General features: G+C 46.3%; 2 protein-coding genes across 4 annotated transcripts in view; one reads left to right on the top strand and one right to left on the bottom strand.

Moving 5' to 3' along the window:
* Positions 1–11880, bottom strand: part of L2HGDH (L-2-hydroxyglutarate dehydrogenase) — a 26147-nt gene extending 14267 nt beyond the window's left edge. The window contains exons 1-4 of one of the 2 annotated variants that reach the window (XM_083619309.1): positions 11672–11880; positions 10106–10221; positions 9394–9545; positions 1406–1537 (exon numbers count right to left, since the gene is read on the bottom strand). In XM_083619309.1, the coding sequence (XP_083475435.1) occupies positions 1406–1537; positions 9394–9545; positions 10106–10221; positions 11672–11790 (519 nt within the window). In that variant the 5' untranslated portion in view covers positions 11791–11880. Of the gene's footprint in view, positions 1–1405; positions 1538–9388; positions 9546–10105; positions 10222–11671 lie in introns of both variants that reach the window. The other variant, XM_083619308.1, reaches the window with a different exon arrangement.
* DMAC2L (distal membrane arm assembly component 2 like) lies at positions 11864–20218 on the top strand. 2 transcript variants are annotated; one of them, XM_083621044.1, is made up of 5 exons: positions 11864–11946; positions 14427–14540; positions 16414–16622; positions 17278–17449; positions 20088–20218. In XM_083621044.1, the coding sequence occupies exons 2-5, from the start codon at positions 14434–14436 to the stop codon at positions 20200–20202; spliced, it is 603 nt and encodes a 200-aa protein (XP_083477170.1). In that variant the 5' UTR covers positions 11864–11946; positions 14427–14433; the 3' UTR covers positions 20203–20218. The 2 variants fall into 2 exon arrangements, with proteins under 2 accessions (XP_083477170.1, XP_083477171.1); XM_083621045.1 differs by lacking the exon at positions 11864–11946 and adding an exon at positions 11984–12009.

Here is a 20218-nt window from a genome sequence, read left to right as displayed (position 1 = left end):
CTCTAGCTGTTCTAGCTTCGTGCAAAGCCTCTGCAGGGCACGGGGAGCCTTCATCCCCATGCCCTGCGGAGGCTTCTGGGACAGCCCGCAAAGCCTCCGCAGGGCAGCGGGATGAAGGCACCCTGCTGCCCTGGGGAGGCTTTGCGCAGCTAACCCCAAAGCTAGAATAGCGAGACGGAGCGCTGCGCAGTGGTCCGTCTCGCTGTTCTGGCTTCTGGGACAGCCTGTGAAGCCTCCTCAGGGCAGCGGGGTGCCTTCACCCCACTGCCCTGTGGAGGCTATGCGCAGCCACCCCCAAGCTAGAACAGCTCTCCCGGCTTTCAGCAAAAGGAACCCAAAGCCTTTGGAGCGCAGCGCGAGGTCCCGCTGCGCTCCAAAGGCTTCAGGCGGCTATCCCTGAAGCCTGGAGAGCAAAAGGGGTCTGTGCGCACCGACCCCTCTTGCTCTCCAGCCTTCAGCGAAAGCAAAAGGCTAGAGGACTGCTGCCACTGCAGACAGAGCTGATCTAAACAGCGGGTGGGCCACCTTTTCTGGCTGAAGGGACTGATCTTCATCTCCTGCACCCGGGGCAGGCGAAAGTTGGCAGGTGTTTGGGCCGCCCATCTGCCAATCCTCTGGTGTCGCAGTGACATCACTTGACTTTGAACAACCTAATTGTCGGGACCTCAAAGCAAACTACAGGGCTTTCAAAGAGCCCTCTGTACATTTGTAAACCTCCTCGCGGGAGGATGTTACCAAGAGCTTTCCGTGCTTCTCCTTCAAACCACAGAGGTGAAGGAGCCTCTTTGAAGTAGCTCGCTCCTGAAAGCTGCTTCAAAGGGCACTTTTGCATAGCGTTTTAACCCTCACTAAATGAATGGGCAGAGATTAAATCCTGCTGCCTGGGAACAGAATCATGCAACCAATGCAGAATTAAATCCTGTCCTCACGCCCATCAGCTGAGGTCACTACCATGGGTGAAGCTTGGGGGATAATAGCCTGATAGGCTATTAATGGTCTCCTGGCCAGAGGCATCCACCTCTTATCTAGATGGATCAATGATGTGACTTGTCAGAAGACAGGTTCTTATGCTCCTTTAATGGAGGGTTACAAACTTAATTCCTTCCGGAGGTCCGTTCTTAACCCAAAACCTTTCTTAACGTGAGATGCGCTTTCGCTAATGGGGCCTCCTGCTGATGTCGCGCTGCCGGCACGCGATTTCCGTTCTCATCCTGGGGCAAAGTTCGCAACCCGAAGTACTACTTCCGGGTTAGCGGAGTTTGTAAACCGAAGCGTTTGTAACCCGAGGTACCACTGCAATTCAGATGGGGAGGTGAACAGCTGCCCTGGGCTTCCCTAGATCCCAACCCCCTCCAAAAGGCTCCCAGAATGAAAAAGATGCATCATATCGAAGGAGGTCGCGTACCCGGCAGTAGGGCTCCTTCGCTTGTATTTCTTTGGAAGAGATGAGTTTCAGTCCGCGGACCTCGTTCTGCAGGCCCCTCTCATACAGCGCCTTGAGTCTCGGAACTTCTTCCTGTTCAGCTGCAACGATCAGCTGCAGAAGAAATAAAGGAAGTTACAATGCAGAACGTGGGCCAGCCACAGAGTAAAAATGCAACGAAAGAGCAAAGGTAACGACAACCGAGCTGTGTGGGATGGAGCAGGAGTAACGTCATGTAGCCATATTAATTAAATACAAGTTTGGTGGAATGGAAGTTAATCCTCTTTTCTTTCTTTTTTAAAAAAAATATTTTATTAAGGGTTTTCTTGTTTTACAGTGTAAGTGTAATGCCTCGTATTTTTTTCTTCCATGTAACATTTTTACAAATCCGCTTCATTTGATGAGGCATTAGGGAGAGAAGAAAAAAGAAAGAAAAAAAGAAAGGGGGGTGGAGGGAGGGGAGATGGATGGGGGTGGGGTCGGGTAGCGGTGTTTCTATTATGCTTAATGTATGTAGAGTTTGGTGTCAGCGTGCTTGTGTTGTTCACTTGTGTTCCTTTGGTGGTGAGAGAGGTTGGGGTTGGCCTAGGGTGTGATTGTTTGTGATTGGCTGTGGTGATCTTTGTTTTCGTGTGTGAGTGAGGTGGGTGGGTGTTTTGGATCAGGTTAGCCATATTGATTTGTATGCTGTTGGTGGATTATTGTCGTTGTCCTGTTGGGCTGTGTATGTGATAAAGGGGAGCCTTTATTGTCGTTGTCCTGTTGGGCTGTGTATGTGATAAAGGGGAGTGAAGGTGTCTTCTTCTGTTTGTCCCCGTGTCAGTTTCAGTTTATTAGTTAATTTTTCTAGTAGGGCTGTTTCCCATACTATTTGGTACCATTGGTCCATGCTTACTCCTGACAGGTCTCTCCAGTGTCTGGTTATGGTGTTTCTGGCTGCTGAAAGTAGGTGGGTTATGAGTTCTTTGTGGTGTAAATGGGCATTGTTGTCTTGGAAGATGTTTAGTAGGGCCAATTCTGGGGTGAAGTCTAATACTTGTTTAGTTATTTTACATATTTCTTGTATGGCTGTTGTCCAGAATAGTTGGATTTTGGGACAATCCCACCACATGTGGAGGTATGTGCCTGTGGAGGTGCACCCTCTCCAGCATTTTGGTGAGGTTCCTGGGTGTATTAGCGCTAGTTTCCTTGGTGTTAGGTACCACCTGTAGGTGAGTTCTTTTCTTTTCGTTGATATGGATTTAAAGGGGGGTTTAGACCACATTCTGGTCCATTGAGTGGGGTTAATCTCATAGCCTATGTCATTCTCCCATTGTTTTTTGATTGCGTCTAGGGGATTTGCGGGGTTTTGGAGTAGTATTTTGTATATTGTGGATACCGCCCCTTTACCGTTTCCCTTTGTTGTTAGGAGGAGGTTTTCAAAGGTTGTCAGGGGCCTAGTTGCTGCTGATTTTACTGTTGGGTTGTTTAAGAGGGCATGTAGTTGGTGTTGTGTTAACCAGGGCATTTGGGTGTCTTCTAGTTTGTCTTGTATTTCTTGTGTTGACAAGGGTTTGTTATTTTTATAAAAGTCTATTAGGCGATATAAGCCTTTGGTTCGCCAGGTTTTTATCTGGAGGTTTTGTGCTGCATGGTGGAATAATGGGTGGTACGCCAGGGGGATTAGTGGGGATGGGGTTGGGGATAGTTTGCCTATTTGTGTTTTCCATGCTTTGAGCATGGTCTGTGTGTACCTGTTAAGTGTTGCGGGAATTTTCTTTAGTTTGTTTGGGAGGAGTGGGTATGTTGTGGTGCAGGTATTTTCAATTGTGTCCCTCTCTAGGTGTACCCATTGTTTTGTCTCATCTTCTAGTATATATGGGATTATATGGCGTATTTGGTTGGCAATGTAATATGCTTCTATGTTGGGGATTCCCCATCCTCCTTCTGAGGTGGGGAGGTGCAGGTATTTGGGGCTTATTCTTGGTTTTTTATGTGAGAAGATGAAAGAGTGTAGTTTTCTCTGCCAACTGCGGAGTTGGGTTGAGGGGATCCAGATTGGGAGGGTTTGGAATAGGTAGGTTAGTTTTGGGAATGTGATCATTTTGATCATGGCTATTCTGTCTGAGAGAGTGAAATTCATGTTATTCCATCTCTTTAGATCTTTGTTAATTTGTCGCCACAGGGGCTTGTAGTTGTGGAGGTACAATTTATTGAGGTTTCTGGTTATTTGTACCCCTAGGTATCTGAACTTGGTGTGGCAGAGTTTTATTTTGGTGACCTTCGTGAGTTCTTTTTGGGTGTGAGGAGGCGTGTTGAAGCACATAGCTTCTGACTTTGTAAAATTTACCTGTAGGCCCGACACCATTGCAAATGTGTTGAGTTCTCTGGTTAGGGAGGTTGCTGTGCTTATGGGGTCTGGTGTTGTGACCATTAGGTCATCTGCAAAGAGCCCTAATTTATAGGTTCTGCCTTTTATTTCCACTCCCTTGATGTCTGTAGCTGCTCGGATGCGGATTGCTAAGGGTTCCAGAGCCAGGATAAATAAGAAGGGAGACAGTGGGCATCCTTGTTTCGTGCCTCTTTGGATAGCTATAGTATTAGAATCCATATTGTTAGTTCTGCATTTTGCTGAGGCTTGGGAGTATATTTGTTTGAGGGTTTGTAGGAAGTTGGGGCCAAATTTCATGTTAGTTAGTACTGCTAATATGTATTTCCACTCTAAGCAATCAAAGGCTTTGAGGATGTCTAGGGACATAATTGTCAATGGGAGTTTAGTTGCCTTGCTGTGTTCGATCAGGTTCAGTAGTTTCCTGATGGGGTCTGTTATATTGCGGCCAGGGACAAAGCCAGTCTGGTCTGGGGCTATTAACTTGTGTAGGAAGATTTTTAGGCGGTTGGCCAAGATTGATGTGAATATCTTGTAGTCTTGGTTTATTAATGAGATTGGGCGGTATGATTCTACTTTGAGGCTGTCTTTTAGTGGTTTTGGGATGGAGACTATTTTGGAGTGGATCCAGGTTTTGGGGATGGGGCCCCCTTTTATGATGTCGTTGAATAGGCGGGTCATGTAGGGCATCAAGGGTTCTTTGAATTTCCTATAGAATTCTGCTGTGAAGCCGTCTGGGCCTGGGGCTTTGTGTGGTTTCAGGTTTTTGAGGACCACATCTATTTCCTCTGGGGTGATAGGGCTGTCCATGAATTCCTGTTCCTCATCAGTTAGGGTAGGCATGGTCAGTCCTGCTAGAAATGTTCTGATTTCCTTCTCTGGTGGGTTATGGGAGGTGTATAGGTTGGAGTAGAATTCTGCAAATTCTGAGGTTATTTCTTCAGGGGAGAATGTTATGTTGCCGTCTTTTTTGGTGATGCAGTGTATTCTTGTTTTGAGTGCTTTTTTCCTACATCTATTTGCTAGTAATCTGGAGTTTTTCCCTCCATATTCATAGAAACGTTGTTTAGAATATAGAATGTTGATCATTGTTTTGTTAATTTCTAGGGAGTCTAGTTCTCTCCTTTTTTGTTCTATAAGTTTGAGGAGTTTTTTAGATCCTGTTTGTTTGTAGCGTGTTGAGAGGGCTGTGATGTCTTGTTCTATTTTGCTAATTTTTGAGGAGGTTTGTTTTTTAAGGAATGTTTTCTCTTTTATGCAAGCTCCTCCGGTGACCGCTTTCATTGTGTCTCATAGGAGGGGGGTTGTTATATTGTCTACATCGTTTTCCTTGAAGTAGTTTTGGAGGGTTTTTGTGAGACTCTCTCTAATTTGTTTGTTTGTAGTTAGGATGGGACTGAAGGACCATGATGGGGTGGTTTGTGTTCCTTCTCCTATTTTAACGATGACTTCTACTGGGGCGTGATCTGTGATTTTAATGTTACCTATGTTTGTTGATTCCACTGAGGGGATCAGACCCTGTGTGAGCAGAATGCTGTCCAGTCTGGACACTGTATCATGACGTCCCGATTGGAATGTATGGCTGATGTCTCCCGGGTTTTGCTCACCCCAAATGTCGTAGAGACCCCTGTTTTTTAGCATTTTTAGTAACTTGTAGGAGTTCCTTGTTGTTGGGGGTTTCCTTCGGAGGAAGGTTGCCCATGGGGTTGTAGGGTGGATGTCTTTCAGGGATATACCTTTCATATTTAGATTGAGGTCCCCTCCTAGGATTGCTTCCCCTTCAGAGAAGGAGAGGAATTTGTTTAGTGTCTTCTGGAAGAATTCTAATTGTTTCGCGTTTGGGGCATATATGGAGCCGATTGTCAGTTTGATTTTGCCATCTAGTGTCCCTTTAGCGAAAATGAATCTGCCTTTTTTGTCCTTGAGGACTGTTGTGGCAGTGAAGTTCAGGTCTCTACTGAGTATTATGGCTACACCGCGAGCTTTCCCTGAGCCTCGTGCGACCCACTGTTGACTGAAGCGGGGGTCGCTCAGGAGTTTGCTGCCTTTGGGTGGGTTGTGTATTTCTTGTAGGAAGGTGATATGTGGTTTCATGGTGTTTATGTATGAGGTGATGCGTTTTCTTTTGATGGGGTTTCCCAGCCCCCTCACGTTTAATGTAATTGCTTTTAGGTTAGCCATCTTGCTTATCTATTATGTGGGGCGATTCCCTGCCAACCCGTTCGGGTTGTCTTGTGTCTCTCTCTTCGTGTTGTTTAAAGAACCAGTGGGGTTGCGCTGACCTAGGGTGTGGTGGGTGGAGGGCTAATGGGATTAGAGTAAGATTTGGGTTAAAGAGTAGGGGGTAAGTTGTAGAGAGTTTCCTATATGTAGTCATATAGGTGTTTGTTTGGGGTATTTTAGGCCATCTGGCATTTAGCCGGTTGGTCCTAGGTCTCAGCTGGTGTGGAAGGCCGTGTTCAAGGACAGGCCATCCCCCCTGTTGTTTGCGATAGGGGGAGATCAGTGAGACAGTGTGAAGTGACTTTGTAACGTCGCTGTCAAGTATAAGGTTCATAAGCAATGTTGCCAATGTTATGAGCAACATTGTTGGTGTGTTGGGGTGGGGATGTGGGTGCTGGTACGCTCTGGTGCCACCATAGTGCTGGTTGATTTTATCAGATTTTAGCCTGATTGTGGGTTGTGTTATTAAGGTTGGAGGAGTTGTTTTTCCTTAGTATGGAGATGTTGAAGGTGTGGGTGATGGGGAATGTGGTTGAGGTCGTCTGGACTGGTGTTGGGGTGGGGATTTCTGTGGGGGTGCGGGGCTGGGGGGGATGTTGATGGTGTTAACTAAATCTATGTTTTGGGGGGGAGAGAGGGGGAACGGGGGGGGGAAATCACCAGTCCTTCAGTTTGTGGTTTCTTCCTGGTTGCTTCATTCAGCTGCGGTTGTTGCTGTTGTAGGGTTGTCCATCTGCGATGAACTGGTTTGGTTAATCTTGGTCTGGTTTCTTGTGTCGTATGGCCGGCGGGACGGTTCTGAGCATGATGCTTGTCTGTATTGGTTTGCGTTGTTGTGCCGCTTCTGTTGTTTCTTTTTCTTCTGTACCGTCGTCCAGTTGTTTGCTGTTGTTTCCTCGTGGTTGGGGCTGTCACTTGGTGGGTTTGTCGGTTGCCATTCCGGTGGGAGGTCGAGTTCAAGGTTCTTTAGTAGTTGCAGGGCCTCAGGTATGTTGGTAGCCATGTGTTGTGTTGTATTGGTTGTTACAATGAGGCGGAAGGGGAAGCCCCATCGGTATTTGATCCCTGCTTGTTGGAGACGCTGGGTGCATGGGCGCAGGCTTTTCCTTCGGTTTAGGGTATCCTGAGATAGGTCCTGTAGGGCCAGAATGGGGGTTTCTCCATATCGAAGGTTGGTTGAGTTTCTGAGGTTGTTCCATACCTCTTCCTTCTTTTTGTAGCGTGTGAAGCATACAATGATGTCTCTTGGGGGGGCGCTGGGTTTTGGCATAGGTTTTAGGGCTCTGTGAGCCCTCTCCAAGTCATCTGCCTCAGGTTTCAGGCTTGGGATTGTGTTTTTCAGCCAGCGTATAATTAGGTCTGCTGGGCTTTTCTCCTCTGTTTTTTCAGGAAAGTTGCGGAAGCGGATGTTACAACGTCTATTGCGGTCTTCAAGGTCGGCTTGCTTAATTTTCATCTCTCTGTGTTCTGCTTCCATTTGGTTTACCAGTTCATCCAGTTTCTTGTTCACACGTGCGTTCTCCTCCCGGTATTGCTCTATTATTCTTTCTTGCATTTGGTTCTTGTTCTCTAGAGCTTCCACTTTGGAGGTTAGATTGTTGATTAGTACCTGCATGGGAGCCATTGTGGCCTTCAGTGTTTCTTCTAATCGTGCTTCTAATCTTGCTTCCATTTCCCTCAGATCTCGTTTCGTTACTGGGTGGTCATCATCTTGAAGGGGAGTTACGGTATTAGCATTGTTTGCCATCTCCCTGGTTGGTGTCATCTCAGTCTCCCTAATGGTTTTGGTTTGAGGTTGGCTTGGCGTCCTCTTGGAGTAGGGCGTGTGGTGGTTAGGAGTTGTGGCAGTGGTAATTCCTGGGTATTGTTGGGTTGCTGGGCTGATCAGGCGTTGCTGGCTGGTGGCTTTTACAGAGCGTTTGGATTAGGTGGTCATTTGTGTCACTTCTAGCCTGTGTTTTAAGAACTTCTCTAGGGTTTCTCTAGTTGCCTCAGCGGTGCCGCCAAAGCGGGGGGGGGGGCAGGTAAGCAGAGATGGATAGACAGACAGTTCATATAAAAGGGGGGGGGGGTTAGCAGGTAGAGATAAAAGAGATTAGAGGGGTGGGGCCAGGGGAAATATGTGTTTAGGAGGGGGTTGTATATACCCAAAAGGGGTATTGGGGTCTAGTTAAGGTGGAAGTTGGGGTTGGGAGTGCGCTCAGAAATAGAGACAGACAAATAGGCTATATGTAAAGGGTGGAGGGAGAAAAAGGAAGAAGAAGAAGGAAAGAAGAAGGGGGGAGACGGAGGGGGGGAGAGGGGGGATTAGAGTAAAAGAGAAGAGAGAGACAAAAAGAGAGTTGAAAGAGAGAGGAGAGATAGTACAGTAATATCAGCGGTATTAGATTGCAGCAGTAGTTTTAGCTATAGTGTGAGGGGGGCAAAGTATGATATGGTGATATGAATGTGTGTATGTGTTTCCTTTAGGGGAAGGTTAATCCTCTTTTCAAAAACTTGGCATAGGTCAGGCTTGTCCAACTTCCAAGAGACTGCAATCTACTTCCACTATAAAAAAAAACTGGCAGTGATCTAGTTGTTGAACTTTTTTTGGAAATCAAAGTTGTTATGCTTTTTTGGGGGCGGGGTGCAAGAGGTCCCATGATCTACCACAGGTATCCCGTGATCTACCAATCTACCAGTTGATGTGTTTCCCCCGATATATCCAAAAGGTCAAGGACTCAGCTACATTAGTAAAAATAGAACATTATAAATGCATTATAACACTGTGAGACTAGATGGCACTGTAGAGCCAAAATTGGAACTCTATGAAATTTTGCATTGTGAGCATTACAACAGTTTTTTCAGAGCATTTTCAGAGTGGTTTTTTTTTTTAATAGCTATATCTGGGGTCCAGTTCATGATTAGGGCTTCACTGAGCAAAACCCCTAATTAAGACCAGGAAACTCAGTTAATTCATTGCCGATGTACCACTAATAGTAATAATAATAATAAATTATATATACCCCGCCCTCCCCGACCAGAGTCGGGCTCAGGGTGGCTAATACCAGTAAAATTATAATAAAAACATAATAGGGGAGGAAAGGAAAAAACCAATTTAAAATACAGGTTGAAATACAATTTAAAATGCAGCCTCACTTTAATAGTAGCTCATAGATCAAAACCATAAGGGGAGGGAAACATAACGGTCAGACTGAGTCCAAACCAAAAGCCAGGTGGAACAGCTCTGTCTGTATGGCCTTAAGAGACTGTTCTTACGGCAGTCAGAAAATTCAAATGTATAAAGCAAAAGCGTAAGGGCTCTTTTGATTTACAGTGCTCTACAAGGATATTAAGAGTTGCTGGAACAGAAAAGCAAAAAGTGCTGCACCTACCATACCTTGCCGCATTGTTTATACGGGATTCCCTTTTGGTCACAGTACTCGTAGCAGAGGGCAGCCCCCTCCACACACAGCTTCGCTTTCAGAGATCCCGGTTTGTAGTAGATCCCACTGTGAATAACACCGCTGTTGTGTCCACTCTGATGAAAGGCTAGTCGGAAAGATGTGTTACAAATAAGGAGAGATGTTGAAATACATGCTGCATGGACCATTATTCTTTTTGTCAGGTGAAATACATATTTAAACCGCCAGGTGATTTTTCAGACTTCAAGCCACGAGAAGTAACTATAAATGCGGTGTAAACTGACCAGAAATGTAGAAGGAAAAGTTTGCAATGGTGGATTAGCTCGTCCCCCATCCACTGCCACCGCCCCTCCAAATTGCCCCCCCTTTGCAATTAGGCTTGGAAAAAGGTTCTTACTGGTGACAATAAAGTCTTCTTCCAAGCCTTATTTTGGTGGAAGAAGGGGCAGGGTGGAGAGTACCCCTTTCCATGCAGTAGGCCTTTTAAGATAAATGGGAAATTGTACAAAATTGGCCCCTTACAAGAAAAGTTCCCACTGGATTGCGCCTAACTGAACGATGCCTTTTAGTAAGCCATTTAAGCAACCACCACCAAATCTGGAAGATGGGGCAGGCGGAATTTAAAAATGCATGAGGGAAACTAATACGGAAGGCGATGAGCTCTTTTATCAGATTCAGATATCATACCCAACTCCTTCTCCTTTTCCAGCACTCCAAAAGTGAGGGATGAATGTCGCAGGCTGAGCTCCCTGGCCGATGCCAGCCCCACAATCCCAGCGCCGACAACAGCCACATCGAAAGTGCTATTAAAAACGGGTTTGAGAAGGATGAAAATCACACGCTCCACACTAGCAAAGAACTTATTTCGGTCAAAAGCTATCAGACAATTTCCAAGAGGGGTCTGTTTTGTTTTTGCTTTTTTTGCAAGATTTTTTTTACATAAGGGACGCAGGTGGTGCTGCGGGTTAAACCACAAAGCCTAGGACTTGCCGATCAGAAGGTTGGCGGTTCAAATCCCCGTGACGGGGTGAGCTCCCGTTGCTCAGTCCCTGCTCCTGCCAACCCAGCAGTTCGAAAGCACGTCAAAGTGCAAGTAGATAAATAGGTACCGCTCTGGCGGGAAGGGAAACGGCATTTCTGTGCGCTGCTCTGGTTCGCCAGAAGCGGCTTAGTCCTGCTGGCCACATGACCCAGAAGCTGTACGCCGGCTCCCTCGGCCAATAAAGCGAGATGAGCGCCGCAAGCCCAGAGTCGTCCGCGACTGGACCTAATGGTCAGGGGTCCCTTTACCTTTATATCAATTACAGTGGTACCTCAGGATGTACATCCAGGTTTTTTTTGCCCTTTTGTGGGGGGGCAAGTGAGTGGTGCCCTAAGCTAGAGCTTGTTTCGCTTATATGTAAACCTGGCACTGGTCCTTATGCCCTCCCAGCCAAGCCCGCTTCAAATATTATTATTTTTTTTATAAAATATTTATTGAGGTTTTACAAAGACATAGGTTTACGAAATAAAAAGGTAATATTAAGAAAAAAAGATACAAAAAAAAGAACATAGAAAAATACATAAAAAAGAAAAAAGAAGAATAAAAATACAGATTACAAATACAAAAGAGAGAATTAAAAACAAATCAGTTCTTTGTGACTTTAAACTCATTAACTTATTTCCTTGGCCTCCTCACACCTCCCCTTTTTGTATTCCCATTTAAATAATCAAATCAGCAAATCCTTACCCTCTTTCATTTATCTTGACTGTATCTTAACATATTATAATCTATATTTTCATCCATTATCAATTCATTCTTGCATATTCTTATTAACTTTGTTGCTAAAGCCACTTATTTTCAATCCAAACATCATTTTAACATTCATTAATTTTACAATATTTCTGAAGATAGTCTTTGAATTTCTTCCAGTCTTCCTCCAACTCTTCTCCTAGCCCGCTTCAAATATTGACAATGTAGGTTTTATTTGTTTTTTATCTTATATTTTTGAAATGGACATCCAGTTTTTTGTTTCCTTTAATTTTTTTTGGGGGGGGGGCCAAGAGAGGGGGCCTAAGCCGGGCTCCAGCTGTTTTGGGACTACAACTCCCATGATCCCTCTCTAACAGGACCAGCGCGTGGGATGATGGGAATTGTAGTCCCCAGACACCTGGCGGGCCTAGGCCTGCCCTCAGCCCGAGCCTGCTTCACTTCTCCCTCAATTCCCCCGAAGCTGCGCCGGTTCTCCTGCCCTCCCGTCCCGCCCCGCTCACCTCCCGGGGCTCCCTCCGAGGTGCCTGGCGGGGAGAAGGCGGGCCGGCGCCGGGGGGAGCCGCAGCCAGCGCGCCCGCCCGCCCCGCCACACGCAGGCCCGGCCGCACAGCGGGGCCATGGTTCTCCGGAGCCGCCTCCCTCCCGACCAGGCGCCGCCCCGAGGAGGAGCCAGGCCGGCCGGGCCCCACGCCGCCGCGGCCTCGCCTCGCCCTCGCCCCGCCGCCAGGGCCTGCAGCGCCGGGAAGGAAGAAGGGATCCGGGGGGAGGCGAGCAGGCAAGCGGGGGTTGCTCTTGATGCAAATTGTTGCTGCTTATGCAAATTGTTGTTGTTGTTGTTGTTGTTGCTGCTGCCCTATGTCCTCTTTTCCCAGGACACGCCCACCACCACCATCATATTATTATTATTATTATGGCTATTGCTATTTTGTCTTGCCCAAGGCAGCCCAAAGCGACTTGCATCTTGCAAAGCGACCTGTGTTGAGAAACGTCTTTTATGCAAATTGTTGTTATTGTTGTTGTTTATGCAAGTTGTTGTTGCTGCTGCTATATGTCCTCTTTTCCCAGGACACGCCCACCACCACCATCATATTATTATTATTATTATTATTATTATGGCTATTGCTATTTTGTCTTGCCCAAGGCAGCCCAAAGCGACTTGCATCTTGTAAAGCGACCTGGGTTCAGAAACGTCATTTATGCAAGTTGTTGTTGCTGCTGCTGCTATATGTCCTCTTTTCCCAGGACACGCCCACCACCACCATCATATTATTATTAGTATTATTATTATTATTATTATTATTATTATTATGGCTATTGCTATTTTGTCTTGCCCAAGGCAGCCCAAAGGGACTTGCATCTTGTAAAGCGACCTGGGTTCAGAAACGTCATTTATGCAAGTTGTTGCTGCCGCTGCTGCTATATGTCCTCTTTTCCCAGGACACGCCCACCACCACCATCATATTATTATTATTATTATTATTATTATTATTATTATTATTATTATTATTATTATTATGGCTATTGCTATTTTGTCTTGCCCAAGGCAGCCCAAAGCGACTTGCATCTTGCAAAGCGACCTGGGTTCAGAAACGTCATTTATGCAAGTTGTTGCTGCTGCTGCTGCTGCTATATGTCCTCTTTTCCCAGGACACATCCACCACCATCATCCTGTTATTATTGCTATTGCTATTTTGTCTTGCCCAAGGCAGCTCAAAGCGATTTACATCTTGCAAAAAGACCTGGGTTCAGAAACGTTTATGCAAATTGTTGCTGTTGTTTATGCAAGTTGTTGTTGTTGCTGCTGCTGCTGCTATATGTCCTCTTTTCCCAGGACACGTCCACCACCACCATATTATTATTATTATTACTATTGCTATTGCTATTTTGTCTTGCCCAAGGCAGCTCAAAGCGACTTGCATCTTGCAAAGCGACCTGGGTTCAGAAACGTCTTTTATGCAAATTGTTGTTATTGTTGTTGTTTATGCAAGTTGCTGTTGCTGCTGCTATATGTCCTCTTTTCCCAGGAAACGTCCACCACCACCATCATATTATTATTGCTATTGCTAGTTTGTCTTGCCCAAGGCAGCCCAAAGCAACTTGCATCTTGCAAAGCGACCTGCATTCAGAAACGCCGTTGTTTGCTGCTACCCGTCAGTCTGCAGTTCGGTGCCAGATTTACGTATAAGCTAAACAAGCTATAGCTTAGGGCCCCACTCTCTTGCCCCCCTCCCCAAACACTATTAATATACTTCTTCTTAATTGTGTTTCAGTTCAACAATTAGTTTGATAAAATAAATATTTAAAATAAAAAAATTGAAAAATAGAGTTCTGTTTCAGTGTATCTGAAGAAGTGTCTTAAGGTGCTACTGGACAATTTTTTAATATATTTTGATAAAATACATATTTTGTTACGTGCAAATGGCTTTAGATACCGATTAGGTCCATAAGTTACCATATATATATATATATAGCATATATTCGACACACAAAAACAGCGAAAATTTGTTGTGGGCAAAGGACAGCAGGGCATATAAAGGGCCCTGTTACCTTCAGTAGCTTAGGGCCTCATCAAACCTAAATCCGGCCCTGGTCTGCATGGCATGGTAGAGCTGGGAGGGACCACAAGGGTCAATCTAGTCCAGCCCCTTGCAGGGCAGCAGGGATCCTTTGCCTGGAGTCATATAGGATGGTAGAACTGGAAGGGACCCAAAGGGTAAATCCATACCTAGCAAATTGCAACTAGTTCCCTTTGAGACCGGCGAGATTAGGTCATTGCAAACATCCCCCACTCATGGGCCAAGGGGAGGGGGGCAGGGAAAGGCAGCTGTCCCCCCCATAAATAAATAGAAATCAATAAAAATACTTAGAAAACTGTGGTTCTGCCCCACCCCCAACAAAAATCCTGGCTATGCTCATGGCCCCACTGATTTCATTAGGGCCTAAATTTTAATCTGGATCTATTCAACGTAGGAAACCTCAGTTCAGATGCAAAAAGTACTATTTTGTGGCATATTAAAGACTACCAGTTAGTTGTTATATTGTCGCATAAACCTGTTCTAAGCATTTAGTGAGACAACCTATGAATTTTTTTAATCCTTGAAACGATTTCTATGAATGCTGAAGATCATTATTATTATTAGTGTTTTATAGCACTTCCTTAATAGACCGTCTTTATTTGTAACTCTTATACCTGCCAACAAATGTTGTGTGTTCTTTGTGCGGGAATCCGCTTAACCGCTGCTGTGTCTTTTTCAGAAGCTGAATGATGCTGATTGGAGCGTTGACACGTCGGGCGGGCTTATTAAAGAGGCAGCCCTTCTGGGATACAGGCAGGAGTTTTTGGGGATGGCTTAATGCTGTTTTCAACAAGTAAGTGTGCTGGCCAGAACAAATAAATGAGCTCTCACAAAGGACACTGCGAATTGAAACCCATTTGTCTTTTAAAGCCCTCTAGGCTGGTGGCCGTCGCTGCCTACTGTGGCAGGGAGTTCCAAAGATTAACCATGTGCCGTGTGAAGAAGCCCTTTCTTCTGCCTGTTGTGGATCTTCCAGCATTTAGCTTCACTGAATGCCCCTGAGTTCTAGCACTGCTGGAGAAGGCGAAAAACTTTTCTCTGTCTGCTTTCCCCGTGCCACGCATAATTTTGTAAACTTCCATCGTGTGACTTCTTTCTTGCGTTTTCTCTAAACTGGAAAGCCCCAAACGCTGCAGCCTTTCTCCATAGGGGAGTCCCTCCACCCCCTTAATCGTTTTGCTCGCAATTTCCTGAAATGTTTCTAACTCTACAATATCCTTTTTGAGGTGAGGCAATCGGAACTTTGCACAGTATTCCAAACATTAGGATGCCAGCAGTTTTATTTTCAATTCCTTGCCTAATCATCCCTAGATAGGCATGCAGGTGGCGCTGTGGTCTAAACCACTGAGCCTCTTGGACTTGCCGATCAGAAGGTCGGCGGTTCGAATCCCCGTGACTTAGTGAGCTCCCATTGCTCTGTCCCAGCTCCTGCCAACCTAGCAGTTCGAAAGCATGCCAGTGCAAGTAGATAAATAGGTACTGCTCCGGAAGGAAGGTAACCGGCGTTTCTGTGTGCTGCTCTGGTTCGCCAGAAGCAGCTCAGTCATGCTGGCCACATGACCCGGAAAGCTGTCTGCGGACAAATGCCGGCTCCCTTGGCCTGAAAGCAAGATGAACGTCGCAACCCCAGAGTCGCCTTTGACTGGACTTAACCATCCAGGGGTCCTTTACCTTTAGAATCATAGAATCATAGAGTTGGAAGAGACCACAAGGGCCATCGAGTCCAACCCCCTGCCAAGCAGGAAACACCATCAGAGCACTCCTGACATATGGTTGTCACGCCTCTGCTTAAAGACCTCCAAAGAAGGAGACTCCACCACACTCCTTGGCAGCAAATTCCACTGTCAAACAGCTCTTACTGTCCCACTAACCAGGTCATCAACATTGGTTAGGACCAGATCTAAAATGGCTGTTCCTCTTGTTGCTTCTCCCACTTTCTGGACAATGAAGTTGTCTGCAAGGCCAGTGAGGAATCTGTTTGACCTTATGCTCTTGGCTGAGTTTGACATCCAACAAATATCCGGGTAATTGAAGTCCCCCATTACTACTATCTCCCTTCCTTTTGCATGCTTGGCCATCTGTTCCAGGAAGGCATCATCTATGTCCTCCGTTTGGCTTGGGGATCTATAGTAAACTCCCACAATGAGGTCACTGTTATTCTTCTCTCCCTTAATTTTGACCCAAATGCTCTCACTTTGGCTTTGAGGTTCTAAATCTTGGATCTCTTCACAGGTATACACATCCCTGACATATAACGCCACTCCTCCTCCTTTCTTGTCTGGTCTAATGATCTTTAATGAGACCTTTAATGATCTCTAGGCACGGAATGGACTTTTTTTACAGCTGCCACACACTGAGTTGACATATTCATTGAGCTATCTACTGCAAACCCCAGGTCACTTGCCACTTCAGACCCCAAAAGCATATATGTGAATTTATTGATTGCTCTGACTTGAATCACTTTACACTTGTTTACACTACATAGGCCTAGCAGGGCCCAATAACAGAAGGCAGAGCAAGTAAGGGGTCACCCAGCGCACCGTTAGCCTATGGCACTCACTCCCACAAGAGGTGCTAATGGCCACCAAACCTGAATGCCTTTAAAAGAGGATTGCAAAATAAAAACAAAACTCTCCTTAACACTAGCTGTTCCTCCTCGTTTACAGGGTGGACTATGAGCGGATCCAGGCCGTGGGCCCAGACAGAGCCGCTTCGGAATGGCTCCTTCGTTGCGGGGCACTTGTGCGTTACCAAGGCTTGGACAAATGGCAGCAAGATTACAATGCTCTCCCTTCGGGACCATTAGGGAAATATAAGATACAGTCAATTAATGCCACAGAATCTTGCATCATGGCCAAGGGATTTGATTATTTGGGTAAGTAGCTGAAACACTAGGGACGCGGGTGGCGCTGTGGGTTAAACCACAGAGCCTAGGACTTGCCGATCAGAAGGTCGGCGGTTCGAATCCCCGTGATGGGGTGAGCTCCCGTTGCTCGGTCCCTGCTCTTGCCAACCTAGCTAGTCAAAGTGCAAGTAGATAAATAGGTTTGCTCCGGTGGGAAGGTAAACGGCGTTTCCGTGCACTGCTCTGGTTCGCCAGAAGCGGCTTAGTCCTGCTGGCCACATGTCCCGGAAGCTGTACGCCGGCTCCCTCGGCCAATAAAGCGAGATGAGCGCCGCAACCCCAGAGTCGGCCACGACTGGACCTAATGGTCAGGGGTCCCTTTACCTTTATCTTTTAGCTGAAACGCTACCAGCTTGGTCCGTCAATATTCCCAATATGCCACACACCCCTGTCCACCAGCACTCACAAAATTTGAAATCTACACAACTGGTCCAAAAAGGTTGTTGAAATCTGGTTTAGATCATTGCCTGCTTATACAGGTCGCACTGTGGAACATAGACCCCGCCCTTTCTCAGGTGGTGAAGTCTCCACAAGGAGACTTTATCACTTGCATGGGCAAAAGCTGTAGATCTTCAGGCCGGTTGTGTGTTGCAAGTCCTCCTCCTTGACGTTCTGCCTGTTTCAGACGGCCTGGAGTACGTGGAGGAAATCCGGCTTTGCAAGTGCATGTACATCCACGACGAGTGCTTGCAGCGGTTGAGCCAGACGCCCAACCTGCAGAGAAGCCTCCTGCGCCTGTGGATCATTTCCTGCGGGAACGTCACGGACAAAGGCGTCATTGCGCTGCATAAGCTCAGGTATGCAAAGCCGCCAAGGGCAGCCCTGCGTTTTTGCTGCTTCATGAACCCTGTTGTTCTCACAACCACCAACAGAAAATGTGGGTGACTTACAGGAGCCCTCTCCCTGCTGCAGTTAGGCTCCAAAGATTCCTTCTCTTGGCTACCATGAAAGGCATTTTCCCCCCAAGCCAAATTGTTGGAGGGGACAAGGGAGATGCACTTTCAGAATAAAAAATTGCTCCTGCCGCATCAATTTTTTAATTGGTGTTGGAAAACGCAACTAGGATTTTCATCAGGGCCACCTGATGCTCTTGCTCACGTTTTGAAAAGATGTCGATATCAATATTCTGCAAATAAAAAAAACATTTTGGTCCTGCGCTACACTAAAATGTTACAATGCTTCTTTGATTGTCCTTGAACTTTCCCGCCACACTTGCCACCCTCTCCTGCAGCACCCTTTGAGAACCACTGACTTAGAGGTTATGTTACAATCAAGCAGTATATAAATTTGGTTGGACGAAAATAAAAGGCATCTGTGAATCATAGAATCATAGGGCCATCGAGTCCAACCCCCTGCCAAGCAGGAAACACCATCAGAACACTCCTGACATATGGTTGTCAAGCCTCTGCTTAAAGACCTCCAAAGAAGGAGACTCCACCACACTCCTTGGCAGCAAATTCCACTGTCGAACAGCTCTTACTGTCAGGAAGTTCTTCCTAATGTTTAGGTGGAATCTTCTTTCTTGTAGTTTGGATCCATTGCTCCGTGTCCGCTTCTCTGGAGCAGCAGAAAACAACCTTTCTCCCTCCTCTATGTGACATCCTTTTAGATATTTGTATATATACACATCCCTGACATATAACGCCACTCCTCCTTTCTTTTCTGGTCTGTTTCTCTGAAATAGATTGTATCCCTCCATTATTACATTCCAATCGTGGGACTTATCCCACCAGGTTTCAGTGATGCCTATTATGTCATATTTAGTTCGCTGTACCAAGAGCTCAAGCTCATCTTGTTTATTTCCCATGCTTTGCGCATTAGTGTACAGACATTGAAGTCCATTAATCATTCCCCCGTGTCTCTTATTTAAGGATTTTTTCCTCCCACCACTAGACCTGCGTGCTGTTTGCTCCATTTGGTCTATGACATTTGGATGATCATCTTCATCAATTGATAGACTCCTACCTTCAGGAGCACTGTCTCCCTCCCCCACATTAGTCAGTTTAAAGCCCTCCTGATGAGGTTTCTGAGATTTTTGGCAAAAACATTCGTCCCAACTGTTGTGAGGTGCAGCCCATCGCTTGCCAGAAGTCCATCTTCAAGAAACTGCAGTCCGTGATCTAAGAATCCAAACCGTTCCTGTTTACACCATTTGCGAAGCCAGCTGTTCACTTCCACTATTTTTCCCTCTCTCCCTGGGCCACGTCGTTCAACTGGGAGGACAGATGAGATGACAATTTGTGCATTTAATTGCTTCAATTTCCTGCCCAGAGCCTCGTAATCTCTTTTGATCTTCTGGAGGCTATTGCTTGCAGTGTCATTGGTTCCCACATGAACCAAGAGGAAGGGGTATTTGTCAGTGGGTTTTATGATTCCTTGCAGTCGTTCAGTTACATCTTGGATCTTAGCCCCGGGGAGACAGCACACTTCCCGAGACATCTTGTCAGGCCCACAGATAACTGCTTCTGTTCCCCTCAGTAGGGAATCCCCTATCACCACGACACGCCTCCTCTTAGGTCTGGTCGGGGTTCTTCCGTGAGCTGTCCGTTCCAAGGTCGCCTGCACATTCCCTGAGGACTGCCTTTGCTGCTCGTCTTCATATACCTGATCGACTGTAATGAGGGAGAGATCCTCAAATGGAGTCTGCTCTTCGTCTTCCATGCTAGGGGAGAGGACCTCAAAGCGATTGTGTATTTCTAAACAATCAGAGCGAACCCTGGGCCTCCTACTTCTTTGAGTCACGTTTCTCCATATATCTGGCTCCTGTGTTGGTGAACTAGCCTCCTTCTCAGGGGAGTCCCCTGTCTCCTCCTTGGTGGAGACGGTTTGCTCTGTTGCTTCCAAGAAGAGCTCCAGCTCTCTAATTCTTTGGAGCGTAGCTACACATTCCTCCAGTTGCTGGACTTTGTCTTTTAAGAGGGCAGTCAACATGCAATTGCTGCAGGTAAAGCTGCATGCAACCTTTGGCAAGATGGCAAACATTGTGCAGGAACCGCAGGCGACTGCAGCTGTTCCCTCACCCTCCATCTTGAGAACGTGTCGTTGGGGGTGACTACAGTGGTCCTCCATCATAAAAAGCGTGAAGACAGGACAAATAACTCCCCCCCAAAAAAAACCTAGGTCTCCCCCAACAAACGTTTGAGACTAGCTCCCCTGAATCTAAAAGATGGATCAAACTGCGCGCGCCGCTGCCCTGCAAGCTCTGATAAGCTCCTCCCACAGCTAATCACCTGCCTCAACAGAAACCCTGCCCCCTCTGACCTTTGCACAGGGAGAGCAGCTAATCAGCCACAAAGAAACACACACACGAGAAAACCCTTTTTGCTCCTTCTTCAGCTGCTGCCCTGCAAGCTCATAGCGGGCTTAATGTGTGCCTGTCTTCCAGTGCAGTCAGCAGCTTTTGCTAAATTAAATATTTCTTCTTCTTCTTTACAGTAATCTGGAATATTTGTTTTTGAGCGACTTACCTGGGATAAGAGAGAAGGAAGCCACTGCTCAGACCCTCAGGCAATCATTGCCAGGCTTGCAGCTAGAACTGGACTTGGATTAAAGGAATTGCCATCTCA

Source organism: Podarcis filfolensis (assembly GCF_964270895.1).
Source record: "Podarcis filfolensis genome assembly, chromosome: 1".
Taxonomy (NCBI): Eukaryota; Metazoa; Chordata; class Lepidosauria; order Squamata; family Lacertidae; genus Podarcis; species Podarcis filfolensis.
Note: the sequence above shows the minus strand (reverse complement) of the source record. Positions and strands in the feature narration are given on the sequence as shown.